General features: G+C 40.2%; 1 protein-coding gene across 1 annotated transcript in view; it reads left to right on the forward strand.

The window, feature by feature from the left end:
• The window catches only part of dnah5l (dynein, axonemal, heavy chain 5 like), a 340,633-nt gene that overhangs the window by 12,178 nt on the left and 311,936 nt on the right, over window positions 1-16,519 (forward strand). The window contains exons 5-6 of the mRNA XM_060825520.1: window positions 2,328-2,514; window positions 10,776-10,941. Of these exons, the coding sequence (XP_060681503.1) occupies window positions 2,328-2,514; window positions 10,776-10,941 (353 nt within the window). The remainder of the gene's footprint in view (window positions 1-2,327; window positions 2,515-10,775; window positions 10,942-16,519) is intronic.

Genomic DNA, 16,519 nt, shown 5'->3' on the forward strand with positions numbered 1-16,519 from the left:
TATAACTTTCTTTAGTTCTTGTTCTTTCCTTCCATTTCCTGACTTATAGCTATATCAGTTTATAAGGCAAAACATCAACAACCACAAATTACTCCTGAATAAATTGATGCAGTAATTACATCAATCTTTCAATTTAGCAAATTGTGTTGTATCACATTAAGCTCTGCTGTGACCACAGAAAATGGACCACAACTAAGTGAAATCGTCCTAAACTAATATTTGTGTATTATTTTGTATGTCCTGTGCTAAAATAATGGACAAAAGTTTGTTCTACAGAGGAATTGAAAGGTTAACTGTTTGCATTGCTAGCAATGTTGAGTATTCAGGAACCCTGGGCAGAATCTTCCGAGCCCCTGAATAATATGGGTCATGATGATAAATTTGAGAAATTTTGGTCAGACATCCATCAAGGAGCTTCCCAACATCAAAAGCAATAAAATCTCATTTTCCAACCAAGTGTTGAGCAGCGAGATGAGATTCTTGCTAGTGAGTGTAAGAGGCCTGTTAGAATGTTTTAGCATGCATTAACACCTCATTATGAGTTAATCTCACCTCATTTGTATTTAGTTTCCCATTCTCTCACTTGCCGCATAGCATCTAGACAGCAAGAATTCCCAACAAGGAAGTTGGAGTGGTTATCTGATGACTCAAACTCACTGCTTGCTTCTCAAGATATTTATCATGGATGCCAGTCACTAATATCTTGGGGCACATTCCATGGGCAACTCATGGACCCTACTTCCATTCAAGTTGGCATCTGACACATACTAGTTTCATTGCAGCATAGTGGCATATCTCCAATCCATTTATAGTTTGGTTCTAAACTTCAATGCTGCACATTAGAATCCACGATATCTATCATTGGAATGCTGCTACAAGGATATATTGCACACAGGGACAGGCACACAACTCGAGGGTTGGACTAGGCTGCATCTCACTTGCTGTCTTAGTGCTCGTGTATTTTGTATCTACTTTGGTGCTCACAGCATCCCTGCTTTGTTTTTCCTTTGGCAATTTTCCCTCTCAGCCACATTATACAAGCTCACAGTAATTAAGTCTTATCATGCAGATACAAAATCAGGCAGCTTTTCATGTCTATCAGCAAATATCAGTCAAGGTGTGGACAAACACATAGATTCCACTTCTGAATGACGGGAGGTTACTCTAAGGCAGGTTGAAGCCAGCTATAAGTATAGCATTGCGCATGAGCAGTGCATGCAGTATCCAATTGTGTGGCTGCAACTGCTGGTCACAAACAATTTTGACCATGTCATTGGTCTTTGCAGATTTTTAAAAAAAATCATTCACAGTATGTGGGTGTGGCTGCCTGGCCAGCATTTATTGCCAATCCCTACTTGTCCTTAAGAAGGTGGTGGTGAGCTGCCTTCTTGAACCGCTACAGTCCACCTGCTGTGGGTTGACACACAGTGTCATTTGGGACAGAATTTCAGGATTGACACCACTGAGCACAGATGTTCCTCAGGGCAGAATCCTGCAACTATATACTTTTGATGCTGAGATGATACATCCTTTATTAACAATATTTATCTTCATTTGTACCAGAAATGACTCTAACCACTTGAGAGTTTTCCCATTGCTGCTCATTAACTTCATAGTATGTATGGCGCAGTGGTAGTGCATTAGCTGTGCACTTTGTGATTCGCAGATACGTCTTTTAAAGTTACATGGTATTTCTTCTTCATCAAAAAGATGTTGCATCAACTGATGGTATTACTTTCTGTTGTCTTGACTCTAAGCTCTAGAATTATCTGCTGTTGCCTCTCTACCTCAGTTTCCTCTTTTAAGTCACTCCTTAAAACTTCTCTCTTTGACCAAACTATGATTATCCAACCTAATCTTTCCTTATGTGGCTCAGTGTCATATTTTGTTTTAAAATGTTCCTGATAGAAATCTTGATTCTCTTATGTTCAAGATGTTATTCAATATAACTTGCTGTTTTAAGGCCTTGCTGAATCCAGGGAGTTTGGTCTTCTTCTACACGACTACAATGGATTATTGGATCCTTACTCTCGTTTTCTTTGATTGTTGATTTTTTTTGTACCGTTTTTATATTTTATAGAAACTAACGAGTCATTATGTCTCATGCTGGTAATTTGATTCATGTGCATGACCACTTTGGTTAGGTTTTTATCAGTGAACTGAATAATAGATTTTATAGTAAACATTATTGGCATTGCAGATATATAAGAGCACACCAGGAAATTTTATTGTAGCCAAAAACTGCTCCTTTAATGCTACAATTTCTCATCAATATTTAAATGAATTATTAATATGTCTTTTTTTGTTACTTTCCCACAAATGAGCAGAATTGGGGATCTATTAAAGATGGACTAAAGAGTGCCCAGATTCAGGACTTCCTTGAGTCCTTAGACAAATTTATTGGCAATTTGTCCTCTGCCAGGAAAAATATGGAGCGTCAAGTAATTCTTGAAGAAGCAACCACAGGATATAATTTTGACAATTTGCATGGCCCTGCAGACTATTTGAATGCAGGTATCAAATATGTTTTATTTAATACTGTTCTTATTTTCTATTTCACATTCTACAGTCAGTTATATTTTTAAAAAATAATTTTAAGAGTTTAATGTAATATGAAAGCATACTTGTGCTTTCTTTTTGGTATTTTTGTTCAGCAAGTAATTTGACTTATTAGGGAAGATTAATATTTTAACTGTCAAGTTTTCCTGAAGGTTCAGATCTCAAGAGTTTTACGTTATTGATGCAGTAGATCTTCATTAAAAAATCAAATTTATTTCGTCTTTATAAAATGGATACTGCATTATTTAGTGATTCTATAATTTTGAAAACACCTAGAGCATAGAGCATAGAACATAGAACATAACAGCACGGTACAGGCTGTTTGGCCCTCGATGTTGCACCAACCTGTGGAACAATCTGAAGCCCATCTAACCTACAGTATTCTATTCCTGTCCATATGCCTATCAAATGATCATTTAAATTCCCTTAAAGTTGGCAAATCCACTACTGTTGTAGGCAGTGCGCTCCACGCCCCTACTACTCTCTGAGTAAAGAAACTACCTGTGACATCTGTCCTATATCTATCACCCCTCAATTTAAAGTTATGTTCCCTCGTGCTAGCCATCATCATCCAAGGAAAAAGGCTCTTATAGTCCAACCTATCTAACCCTCTGATTTTCTTATATGTCTCAATTAAGTCATCTCTCAAGCTTCTTCTCTCTAACAAGAACTGCCTCATGTCCCTAAGCCTTTCCTCATAAGACCTTCCCTCCATACCAGACAATATCCGAGAAAATTTCCTCTGAACCCTTTCCAAAGCTTCCATATCCTTCCTATAATGCGGTGACCAGAACTGTAGGCTTTATTCCAAATGTGGCTGCACCAGAGTTTTGTACTGCTATAGCATGATCTCATGATTCTGAAACTTGATCCCTCTACCAATAAAAGCTAACACAACGTATGCCTTCTTAACAACCCTATCAACCCCTGGGCGGCAACTTTGAGGGATCTATGTACTTGGATAGTGAGATCTCTCTGCTTATTGACACTACCAAGAAGTTTACCGTTAGCCCAGTACTTTGTACTCCTGTTGCTCCTTCCAAAGTGAATTACTTCACATTTTTCTGCATTAAATTCCATCTGCTACCTGTCAGGCCAGCTCTGCAGCTTATCTATGTCTCTCTGTAAACTACAATATCCTTTGTCACTGTCCACAACTCTACCAACCTTAGTGTCATCCACAAATTTGCTAACCCATCCTTCTGTGCCCTCATCCAGGTCATTTATAAAAATAACAAACTATAGTGGACCCAAAACAGATCCTGCAATACTCCACTAGTAACTGAACTCCAGGATGAATGTTTTCCATCAACCACTACCCTCTGTCTTCTTTCAGCTAATTTCTGATTCAAACCACTAATTCACCCTCAATCCCAAGCCTCGCATGTTGTGCAATGGCCTACCGTGAGAAACCTTATCAAATGCCTTATACACCACATCAACTGCTTTACCCTCATCCACCTGTTTGGTCACCTTCTCAAAGAACTCAATAAGGTTTATGAGTCACGACCTACCCTTCACAAAACCATGTTGACTATCCCTAATCAACTTATTCCTTTCTGGGTGATTATAAATCCTTTCTCTTATAACCCTTTCTAATACTTTACCCACAACCGAAGTAAGGCTCATAGGACTATAATTTCCAGCGTTGTCTCTACTCCCCTTCTTGAACAAGGAAACAACATTTGCTATCGTCCAGTCTTCTGGCACTATTCCTGTAGACAATGTCGACATAAAGATCAAAACCAAAGGCTTGGCAATCTCCTCCTTGGCTTCCCAGAGAATCCTAGGATGAATCCCATTTGGCCCAGGAGACTTATCTATTTTCACACTCTCCAGAATTGCTAACACCTCCTCCTTATGCACCTCAATCTCACTTAGACTAGTAGCCTGAATCACAATACTCTCCTCGGCCACATTGTCTTTTTCTAGTGTGAATACTGACAAAAAGTATTCATTTAGCGCTTCCCTTATCTCTTCTGACTCCATGCACAACTTCCCACTACTATGCTTGATTGGCCCTAATCTTATTCTCGTTATTCTTTTATTTCTGATATACCTTCAGAAAGCCTTAGGGTTTTCCTTGATCCTATCCGCCAACGACTTCTAATGTCCACTCTGGGCTGTTCTTAGCTCTTTCTTTAGGTCTTTCCTGGCTAACTTGTAACTTTCAAGTACCCTAGCTGAGCCATCACATCTCATCCTCACGTAAGCCTTCTTTTTCCTCTTAACAAGAGATTCAACTTCCTTAGTAAACCACGGCTCCTGCGCTCGACAACTTCCTCCCTGCCTGACAGGTACATACTTAGCAAGGACCCGTAGTAGCTGGTCCTTGAATAAGCTCCAAATTTTAACTGTGCACAACCCCTGCAGTTTCCTTCCCCATCCTACACATTCTAAATCTTGTGTAATTGCATCATAATTGCCTTTACCCCAGCTATAACTTTTGCCCTGCGGTATATAACTATCCTTTTCCATCACTAAAGTAAACGTAACTGAATTGTAGTCACTATCACCAAAGTGCTCACCTACCTCCAAATCTAACACCTAGCTGGATTCATTACCCATTACCAAGTCTAATGTGGCCTCGCCCCTTGTTGACCTGTCTACATACTATGTCAGAAACCATCCTGCACACGTTGGACAAAAACTGATCCATCTAAAGTATTTGAACTATCGTATTCCCGTCAATATTTGGAAAGTTAAGTCCTCCATTAACAACTACCCTATCATTCTCGCTCCTATCGAGACTTATCTTTGCTATCCTATCCGCCACATCTCTGGAATTATTTGGAGGCCAATAGAAAACACCGAACAGAGTTAACTTTCCTTTGCTGTTTCTAATCTCAGCCCATACTACCTCAGTAGACGAGTCCTCAAACGTCCTTTCTGCTACCGTAATACTGTCCTTGACTAAAAGTGCCACACCACCCCCTCTTTTACCATTTTTTTCTGTTCTGACTGAAACATCTAAATCCTGGAACCTGCATTAACCATTCCTGTCTGTGCTCTACCCATGTCTCTGAAGTGGCCACAACATCGAAATCCCAGGTACCAACCCATGCTGCAAGTTCACCCACCTTATTCCGGATGCTCCTAGCATTGAAGTAGACAAACTTCAAACCAACTTCTTGTTTACCGGTGTCTTTTTGCGATCTTGAAATCTTAGTTCTGACTTCACTACTCTCCACCTCCCCTATACTCGGACTACAATTTTGGTTCCCATCCTCCTGCTGAATTAGTTTCAACCCACCCAAAGAACATTAGCAAATTTCACCACCTCCCCCCCCACCCCCCCACCTCCCCCCACCGCCCCTCAAGACATTGATATCTCTCTGGCTCTGTGGTTCAGGTGAACACCATCCTGTTTGTAGAGGTCCCATCTACCCTAGAAAGAGCCCCGATTAACCAGGAATCCAAAACCCTCCCTCCTGCACCATCCCTAGTTAATGCTATTATAGAGGCATGGAAATGTACAGCATGGAAACAGACCCTTCGTCCATGTCGACCAGATATTAGAATTGCACAGAAAATGACTTTTGAGCACAGAAAATGCCATTATTAAGCTTGAAAAATTTATGGACCACATTCCAGGTTGGCATCTGTCAGCGAGTGGTTTGAGGTTGGGTTGGAAGGAGGGTAACTAACTTACATGCAACCAGTGAATGCCTCAGATATTTCAAATGATAAGATTTAATTGTGCTACTCAGAAGCTAGTTAAATGTAATAAATCCAACAGGTATGTGAAGTAAAAAGTTATTTGTGTATAAAGCAGAGTGAACTGGGAGCGGTGTTAGGGAGTGGATAGGTTATTGTCTGTTGGTAGTTGAAATAAAACCCTAAGCAGAAAGTATATTCTAGACTCTAACGTATTCAATTTCTAGAACTTAGTAGAAAGTTAGAATTAATATAAATTCCACAAAATCTGCTGCCAACACATGATTGTGGAATGGAGGAAAATGCTGTCCATGTGGATCCAACATACAAGCGGATTTAACAATGTACTGTCTAATTCCTTTTGTATGTAACCAATTGACGTACATGTTGTCTATAATATTTTTATCTGATGGCATATATATCAGAATTAGAATTTTTAGAATTACCTTTATGGTCTCATGTACTCAATTGATATAGTGAAAAATATACAAGTCGCCGCTTATGCTGCCACCTTAGGTACAAAGGTTCCTAGGTACAGCTTTTTCAGTTGCAGTTTATGGCAAAATGGATAAGTAAAGATGTTCAGATTTTTCAGATTTTAGAGATAAATTATAAAATGCAGAATAAAAGTTCAGGACAATGGTCTTCCAATCCAGTCCAAGCTGGCACCTAGCCTCCAGTCTGCAACTGGCCTTGACTCCAGACTGAGCCTGACTCTAACTTGTGATTCACGAGGCTGGGAGATTGTTCTGGAATCACCTCGAGATCAGACATCCACACTGGCTTCATACTTTGGTCAAGAGACCAAAGACCACCACACTGAACTGTTGGGAAATTGCCATGCCAGGCCAAGACAGTGCCATGCTGGGCTGAGAGATGGCCGTGCTAGGCCAAGAGGATGGCTGGTTGGGTCTGTGCAGAGGACAGAAGTTCCAAGGCCAGGATTTCCAAGACCATGAGGATTGAGGCTGGGAGGTTGGAGGTATTATAATTTAAGGCATATAAACAGTGTGTGGTCTGCCCATTAACTGTGAGTTGCCATGTGATCATGCATCCTGGAGGAAGTATTTCATTGATTCAATTATTTCTTGAGCCAACCCCTGAAACCCCCATCACCCAGTGCAAAAATTTTGTGTGAGTCCATTTCAATGTCAGAATTCTCACTTTGTTCCATGCACCAATCTCTGGATGCATACAGTGTATGGAGTTCAGCACTGACTCCTTGGTGCACATTCCTGATGAAGGGCTTATGCCCGAAACGTCGGTTCTCCTGCTCCTCGAATACTGCCTGATCAGCTGCGCTTTTCCAACACCAAACTCTTGACTCCTTGGTGCACAGTCATCGTCCAGCAAAGAGCTAAACTTTAGATGTGGAAGGATGAGGTAAAACAATTAAGAAATAAATCTATAAATAATTGCCTAGTTACCTGTTTACATTTACTTTTTGGGAGGTATTTGACTTTCATGAGAAGTAACTCCCTTTGAATTGACTTTTAGCTAAGCAGGACAATTGGGTGATTAGTAGGTTAGAGCTACAGCATGTTAATAGGCTGAGTGCACTGAAATTGAATTGCTAAAATTAATTTTCTGTCCTGCATATGAAATAACATCAGCTTTCTTGTAACCCAATTAATGCATAGGAGTCCTAATTGATTCCTTGTGTTTAAGCAACGTGGAGTAATTCCACCTATTTCCTACTGACCTCAGTTGTCAATCATCCACCCATTGACTTTCTGAATCACTCCTTCCTCCAGTTCAGGATCATCACCTCTGAATCCTGGTTATCTGAGAGTAGAGCTTAGAGTTTCTGAAGTCTGCATGGTCCATGAAAGCAGATACTTCTACAATATGGTCCTAAACAGGGTTTCATCTCCAGTGCTATTTCATGGAAATGTGAGACTGTAAATCATGATTTAATTTTTTGAAATCTACATAAAAGATCTAGGCTAGGTCAAAAAAATTGAAAGGCAACCAAGTGTCTGTGTTGTAATCGAAGTTTATTCTTCAAAGATGTGAACTGTGACACAGGAACTTATCTCGTTGGACAAGAAGAGCAGATTTCCATCATTGTTTTGTTTGTTAAGTGCTGTGTGTGCCAGGACACCTGCAGCCAATATTTGGGTTGATGTTTAATTTGCTGAAACAAGTATCATCTGACCATAGAAGAAATCAAATTAATCATTGGAATGACAGGTCTGTTAACTCTAGCACTCTGACCACTTGTTAGCCACAGTCCCCATCTGGAACTACCTTTTAACCCATGCTTTCATGATGCTTGTAGGACTCTGATTATAATTTTAAGGGACACATGAACAAGACATTTACTATATACACTAGGCCCATTGTGTACTGGCATTGAGCAGCCTAAGTAGCAGTCACATGTGCTTCTTCTAGATTGGTGCTGTTGTGTAGTTCAAAGGAGAAATCCCTCTTGGTTCCATAAAGACATTCATCCAGAGTCACCCTTCCTGGTCTTGTTGCCCACAAACGCATAGCCTCTCATAGAATCCCTAGAGTGTGGAAGTAGGCCATTTGGCCGATTGAATCCACACTGACCCTCTGAAGAACATCACACCCACACCCACACTGACCCTTTTACTGTGCATTTCCCATAGCCATGGGCCATCTTATTAATCCACCTAGCTTGCACATCCCTGAACACTACAGGGCAATTTAGCATGGCCAGTTCAGCTAAACTGCATAGCCTTGAACACACAGACATGGGGAGAATTTGCAAACTCCACGCAGAATGTCACCCAAGGCTGGAATCGAACCTAGGTCCCTGTTCTGTGAGACACAGTGCTAACCACTGAGCCTCTGTGCTGCCCTATTTCATGACTTCCCTGCACCTAGGGTGGCATGGTGGCTCAGTGGTTAGCACTGCTGCCTCATAGTCCCAGGTTCGATTCCAGTCTGGGCCAACTGTCTGTGTGGAGTTTGCACATTCTCCCCGTGTCTGCATGGGTTTCCTCCAGGTGCTCTAGTTTCCTCCCACAGTCCAAAGATGTGCAGGTCAGGTGAATTGGCCATGCTAAATTGCCCCACAGTGTTAGGTACATTAGTCAGAGGGAAATGGGTCTTGTTGGGTTACTCTTCGGAAGGTTGGTGTGGACTGGTTTGGCCGAAGGGCCTATTTCCACACTGTAGGGAATCTAATCTAATCTATTGTTGGCATCCCTGAAAACTAGAATTTCTTTGATCCAAAATCCTTGACCTGCATCAGGATGTCCTTTTGTTATTCAGAGCTTATCAGTCAGATTCAAATCAAACCTGGTCCTCAAATTTGCTTACATTCCCACAAGAGAAAAAAATCTACCCCTTTCAATCTTCACACAGGACGATGAAGGGGTTTGCTGCTCCATGCTGACATATCTTGGAAGCAACTTAAGGCTTTAGTGCTTTTAGAGATTTAATGGGGTCAAATTCATTAGTGTGGGATTACTCTCTGCCTGATTGGTCATGAAAACTTGCTTGCATGTCGCTTGTTCATTTCTGTGGTTGTGCCATGCAGTCCAGTACAATGGCTGTGCACCTCAATAGGCAGCCAGTGCCCATCTAATTAAAGCAGGCTTGCATTACTTAAAGCTAGACTTAAACGTGAGGTGTATTCTGACAAGAGCAAGGGCTGAAAGTGTTTGGCCAGCATTGCAAAATCATATGGAGGGACGTGAAATTGGCTCAGTAGGCAAGAGAGATTGCCTCCATATGTGTGGATGCTATGCTGGAGTTGCTTGTTTTGCAGGTGGGCAGGAGAGTGCTAGGGACATCTCTGGACTGCTACTCATCAGGCAGGTAGAAGCAAGTGAGATCAAAAATAGCAATTCATGCATCTGATCAATGTTACATTCTAACTGATGTCATGATCTTCCTAATCTGCATGCATCCAACACATACATGCAGTACCTGCATTTTCACCCTCAAGAACAGGACAACCATCATGGGCCATACTGACCAGTAATCAGGAAACAATGCTTTGGCCATAATTCAATGTTACTGACTCCTTTAACATATGACCCGCTGACTCAATGGATCCACATTTTGCAACTAAGGCTGCAAATGAGTTAGAGTTTGTTAATGTCAACTGATTAGCTTTTGGTCTAAATGTAAAGAAAAGGGATTTAACCTTCATATTTTGTCAGGCTAAATGGAGTATCGAGAGATTGATTTTTTGGGTAAATTGTTAAATTTATATTAAAATTTCTTTTTACATTTAATGTCTGTTATTATTAAAAGTATTTTTAAAGTGTTTAATTTTTTAAAAGTTTTACAAGTATTATTGTAGTTTTGTGGAATATCACGGCATCTGTGATAAATCAAATTTATGTCTGTTTTGTGGAAGGTTAAATGAAGCTCTACAAGCAGATTGTTAATCCTAATGCGGGAACATTAGCTTTTGTGCTTTATATAGTCTCTAATGTATTGAAAGTTAATGGAACTATTTCAAGTTCATAACAGTTGCTGCTCTGTTTTATTTCAAAATTGAATGGAGATTGAATGGAGAAATATTTTTGATAGTAAAATAACTGAAATTGACTTATTTAAACATAAATTGCTTTTAGCTTCTAATACCGAATTAGTGGAGCAACTTGAGGGAGTGCTGATGTCGTGGACTAAACAAATTGAGCAAGTCTTGGCTGAAAGTGAGCAAATGAGAAAGGAGGCTGATGATATTGGTCCCGCTGCAGAATTGGATCACTGGAAGACTAGAATGGCAAAATTTAATAGGTATATTTTAATATAGTTTCAGTTTATTGTGGCAGCCAGTTAATTATTATCAACTGTTTTAACTTGCAAAAAGTGCAGACAAGAATCAGTCGTTACAAATCCATGAAGGATTGCCCAGGCAGCAAAGGATGCTCTTCCTCCCTTGCAGGGACCTGACTTCTGACCTGGCTCACATTGTTCTGAGGGCAGTGACTATCACTGTGTCCTCTTGCTGACTGCAGTTTCAGCAATGGACACCATACCACTCCTGGTGGTACTGCTACTGGCCCTAATTGGCCAGCAGCTTGAAGGTAGTCCACTGCCTTTTAAAGGTAACACCATGAATATAAAACTTGACCAGGGCTTCTCTAAACAGCTGAGACATGGCTGTCCCTGGCTTTCCAGCTATCATTTGGAACCTTGCTAACTGACAAAATTTTGCCTGTATCATGAATAAGGCTTAAAGCCAAAGTTTTTAACGTTTCTGCGAGTATACTGTCCACAATTTTACAGGACTGTTGAACACTCTTTATTTGCAATGGGTGCAGTAGGATTTGCCTCTTCCTTTTTGAATTTTTTCTCTACTTTTTGTCAAATGGTCAACTTCCTAAAAGGGTTGTACCATTTTTTGAGAAAAATGGAACTGTTTAAGTTTAGCAATAACCTTTCAATAACTGCTGGTAATTGGGATCCTCTTTAAGTGCCAAGAGCACAGAGTATATTTAAAAGAGTTGCCTTTTCGTTGTTGTGCAACATTGACTTTGTGCAGTAGTTGTGCTAGAATTGCATTGCTTTACCTTTATGAGACCCAGAAATTTCATCTTCAAAATATAACTGTCTTGGCTATGTTGTGCTGCTCGATGGATATCCTAGACCTATGTGCTTATGTACCCAACTAAAGCAAAGTCTCTATTATCTTCGCAGTCTGTTATAAACTACATCCTATAATTGAAAATCAATTTAAATGTCTGTTCAGAGAAGGAATGTTTGCAATTGGAGATTTTAAAATCTTTTATAAGAACTCTGGGCGGCACGGTGGCTCAGTGGTTAGCACTGCTGCCTCACAGCACTCAGGGACCTGGGTTCAATTCCAGCCTCGGGTGACTGACTGCGTGGAGTTTGCACATTCTCCCTGTGTCTGCGTGGGTTTCCTCCAGGTGGTCCGGTTTCCTGCCGCAGTCCATGTGCAGGTAAGGTGAATGGGCCATGCTAAATTACACTATAGTGTTAGATGCATTAGTCTGGGTGGGTTACTCCTTGGAGGGTCGGTGTGGACTGGTTAGGCCGAAGAGGCTGTTTCCACACAGCAGGGAATCTAATCTAATCCACTGACTGTACTCTCAAAAAGATAAGCACAAAGACACTCCCTCTGTAGTCCTCATTTTCAGGAAGTCACAGAGTTTAATGAATAAGACATACAGAATAATGGTGGGAAAAAAAAATAAAACCTCTTTATTTGAATCTGTGAAGTGTTCATAATAAGACAGATAAACTTTTGGCACAATTAGGTATATGATTCAAATCTAACAGTTGTTACGGAGACATGTTAACAAGGGGTCAATCATGGGAAATTAAAATTTCAGGGCTCAAATATTGAAGAGGAAAGCAATTTTAAATTAAGGAGGAGTAGCCCTGACACTAAAGGATGACTTAAGGACCGTAATAAGAAAGGACCTTGGCTCGGGGATCAGAAAGTAGAATCATTATGGGTGAATGTTAAGAATGAGCATGGTCAGAAAACACAGAATGAAGTAGTTTTCAGCACTCCTTAGTAGTGTTGTGCCACTGATCAGAACATGAAGCAAGAAATGTGGAAAAAAATGGATCTTGTGAGAAAAGCTATATATTAATTACAGGAATTTTAATCCTTAGACAACCTTGATAAATCAGCAAAGGTACTTTAGAATATACATTTGTACAATGTTTCCTGGAATAATTCTGTGTTGGTGCAGAATTGGTAGGTTGAAAGGCGTACAGTTCTTTGTTTTTAGTTAATATGCTGTGAATTGACCTTGGAATAAAGTTATTTTAGATATTGTTCTGCAATAAAACAGTTACCAAGTAATCTCATTGCAAAAGATCCACTGAGAAAAGGGTTCAAAACATTCCTTATTATGTTTGAAAATTACAAAGTCGAGTCTGAAGCTTTCTTAAAGTCCATTACTTGGCAAGGAGGGGAGCCATAACTAAGTTTGATTGCATAATAGATTAAAAGGTACTGCAGTAAATATACAGTGGGAAACATTCATTTAAATGAATAAAGATGTTCAACGGAAATACCTTTTAATAACAAAAACAAAAATTCAAGAAAAATCCATTTGTGGTTTGTTAGAGAAGCGAACAATATCATTAGGTTAAAAAATGTGTTTAATGTTGTGAAGGATTGTAATAAGCCTAAGGATTCGAAGAGTTTTAGAAACCCACAAAGGCCAAATATAAAGTTGATGAAAAGAGAATTAAATAGAACATGAGAGTAAACTAGCCAAGAGAATAAGGAAAGATTGCTAGAGTTTTTAAGTATACTGAGTTGGATGACCAGCCATGATCATATTGAATGGCAAAGCAGGCTTGAAGGGCTGAATGGCCTACTGCAGATTTTGTTTTCTATTTTTCGAGCAATTACCCTGAAGAATGAGGAAATGGAAGAGAACTATAACAAATACCTTCCATTTATATTCCATTCTAGAAACCAAGGCACTAATAAATAGAGTGAGGAATTAAAAGCAATATCAGCAATAAAAACTATTACAGATACTTAAGGGATTGTTGGCTAATAAACATGATCATCTATACTCTAGAGTTCTAGAAAAGAGATTTGCAGATGATGGATTCACTGGCTAACAGTTTTCAAATTCCATAGATTCTATAATGGACCCAGCACAATGAAAGTTAGCAGTAAATACTGAAGGGACCATTACATGATAGAGCATAAATGTAAGGAAATGTAGATCAATAGGCCTTGCACAAGCCACTAGGAAGATGCTGGAATCAATTAATATGGAAGTCTTAACAATATAGTTGGAAAATCAGTCTGATCAGAAAGCATCAACATGATTTTATGGAAGAAAATTTGTTTTGATTAATTTATTGACGAATTAAGAATGTGACTGATAGTGCTCGGTGGTTAGCACTACTGCCTCACAGCGCTAAGACCCGTGTTCAATTCCCACCTAAGGCGACTGTCTGTGTCTGCATGGATTTCTTCCCACAATCCAAAGATGTGCAGTTTAGGTGAATTGGCCATGTAAGTTGCCCATAGTATTAGGTGCATTAGTCAGGGGTTAAATATAGGGTAGGGGAATGGGTTTGGGTGGGATACTCTTTGGAGGGTAGGTATGGACTGGTTGGGCTGAAGATCCTGTTTCCATTCTGTAAGGATTCTAATCTTCTTCTAATCTACACTTGGAACTCCAAATGTATTCATTAAGGTACTGCAAAAAAGGGTTAAATGAAGGGCTTTTGTAGTTGGGGGTAATATGAGCATGGTTGGAGACTGGTTAATAGATAAGTAGCGGAAAGTTAGAATGCATGGGCATTCTCAAGATGGCGGACTGACTACAAAGATCAGTATTTACAATCTGTATTAGTGACTTGGAGTAAGGATATTAGTTTGATAATGCAAAGCTAATTAGGAATTCAAACTGTGAGGAGGGCAGAGGCTACAAAGAGATGTGGGTAGATTTAATGAGTGGGCAGTAAGATGGCAAATGGAGTATAATGCTGGTGCTTAAGGTTGTTACTTTAGTTGTATGACCAGAAAAGTGGAATATTATAAGGTGTGAAACTTGCAACTGATGTGGTTCAGAAAGATTTGGACAAGAACAAGGAGAACAGAAAGCATGCAGATGTGGCAAACAATTAGGAAGGCAACTGGCATATTGGCCTTCATCACTAGGAATTGGAGTACAAGACTAAGAACGTTTTGGCAATCATACAGGGCTTTGCTGAGATCACATCTTGAGTACTGTGCACCATTTTGGGATCTGTCTAAGGAATGATTAGTGATGATACAAAGAGGATTTGCTCGATTGTATCCAGGGAAGAGAGGGTTGTTCCATGTTAAGCAGCTGGATTAATTGAGCTACAAAGTTTGGAAGATTGAGAGAGGATCTTGTGGAATGATGTCAGACTCTGAAAGGGCTTGACAGGCTGGACTCTGAGGGTTTGTTCTGCCTTTGCCTGGGGAGTTGGAATATGGGACACAGTCTAGGACATATTTCTCATTTAGAAATGAGATGAGAAGTTCCTACACTCAGACAGTGGTGAATTCCACATTCTAGAGTGTTGCAGATGCTTCATTGTTGAGAGTATCAAGGCTGAGAGATTATTCATCTTAGAGAATTAATAGATTACGAGAGGGCAGAGTGGAGATGGGGTTGAGACAGAAGCTCGTAATATTGTTGTACTCAGTTGTATTAAGTATTGGAGCAGGTTTTAAAGGCTCTGTAGTCTATTCTTGCTGCTATTCCAATACGTTACTTTCAGAGTTCTCTGCAATAGAGTTTGTCTGCAAAGTTGCGGTCATGTCAGTTGTAAAATGAGCTATCACTTTGCCCTGGCCTGGCACGCGTGCTTGATAACTCACCACATACTGATCCCAACTCTTTGCTTGTCTTTGAGATACATGCTGTGCCACCATTTGAGGTGCCAACTGCAAGTATGCGATCATGTGAGGGGGCATATTTTTTATTATTTTGCTATAGCTCTCTTTCTCTTCTTCCTTTGGCTCCTGTGGCTGAGCAGGCAACATTTTCTAGGTGTCTGAAAGTTGAAAATCAATATGATTGAGGAAAAGTGGGTGGAGTGGGAAGCAAGAAATCTTTGGTTACATTATTCCTGACAGTAGAATCAGTGTGTGCTGGGAGTTAAAGAGCAAAAAAGAGATTCATTCATCCTAAATATTCTCAGATACTCACAAGGCCTATTGCAACTGGCTCAATGGTGTGGAGACCATTGCCTCTGAGGGAAATGTAGATGAGTTTGGACATTCTGCTTTGCTCCATTTTGTTGCCTGTCAGCCTGATCTGAAAAAGGGAGGGAGAGCAAAATTTCAGTGATTGTGCAGGATTGTGCTGAGGTGATTTCCCTTCTATAAGTTATCAACTGGAGTGGTTGAAAGGCTGACAGCACTGGTCAGCATGTGAGAGTGAGAGGGAATGTACAGACCATCGGATCTGCTCCACTGATCGACCATAGCTGATAATTTCGCAGTCCCATTCTCCTGCCTTCTCCCTGTAACGCTTGATCCCCTTACCAATCAAGAACTTATCTGTCTCTGTCTTAAATACACTCCACAACCTTTTGTGGCAGTGTGTTCTGCAGATTCACTACCCTCTGGCTGAAGAAATTCCTCCTCAGTTCTAAAGAGTCTGCCCACGGGTCCTAGTCTCTACCAGCAGAAAGATGTTCTCCACAAAACTCTATTCGGGCCTCTCAGTTTTCTGTAAGTTTCAGTTAGATCTCCGTCACCCTTCTAAATCCATTTAGTACCAATCCAGAGTCCTCAACCATTCCTGATATGACAAGCCCTTCATGCCCAGGATCATTCTTGTAAACCTCCTTTGGGTCCCCTCCAAGGACAGCACATAGATACATGGTA

This window comes from Hemiscyllium ocellatum, chromosome 5, assembly GCF_020745735.1.
Source record: "Hemiscyllium ocellatum isolate sHemOce1 chromosome 5, sHemOce1.pat.X.cur, whole genome shotgun sequence".
Taxonomy (NCBI): Eukaryota; Metazoa; Chordata; class Chondrichthyes; order Orectolobiformes; family Hemiscylliidae; genus Hemiscyllium; species Hemiscyllium ocellatum.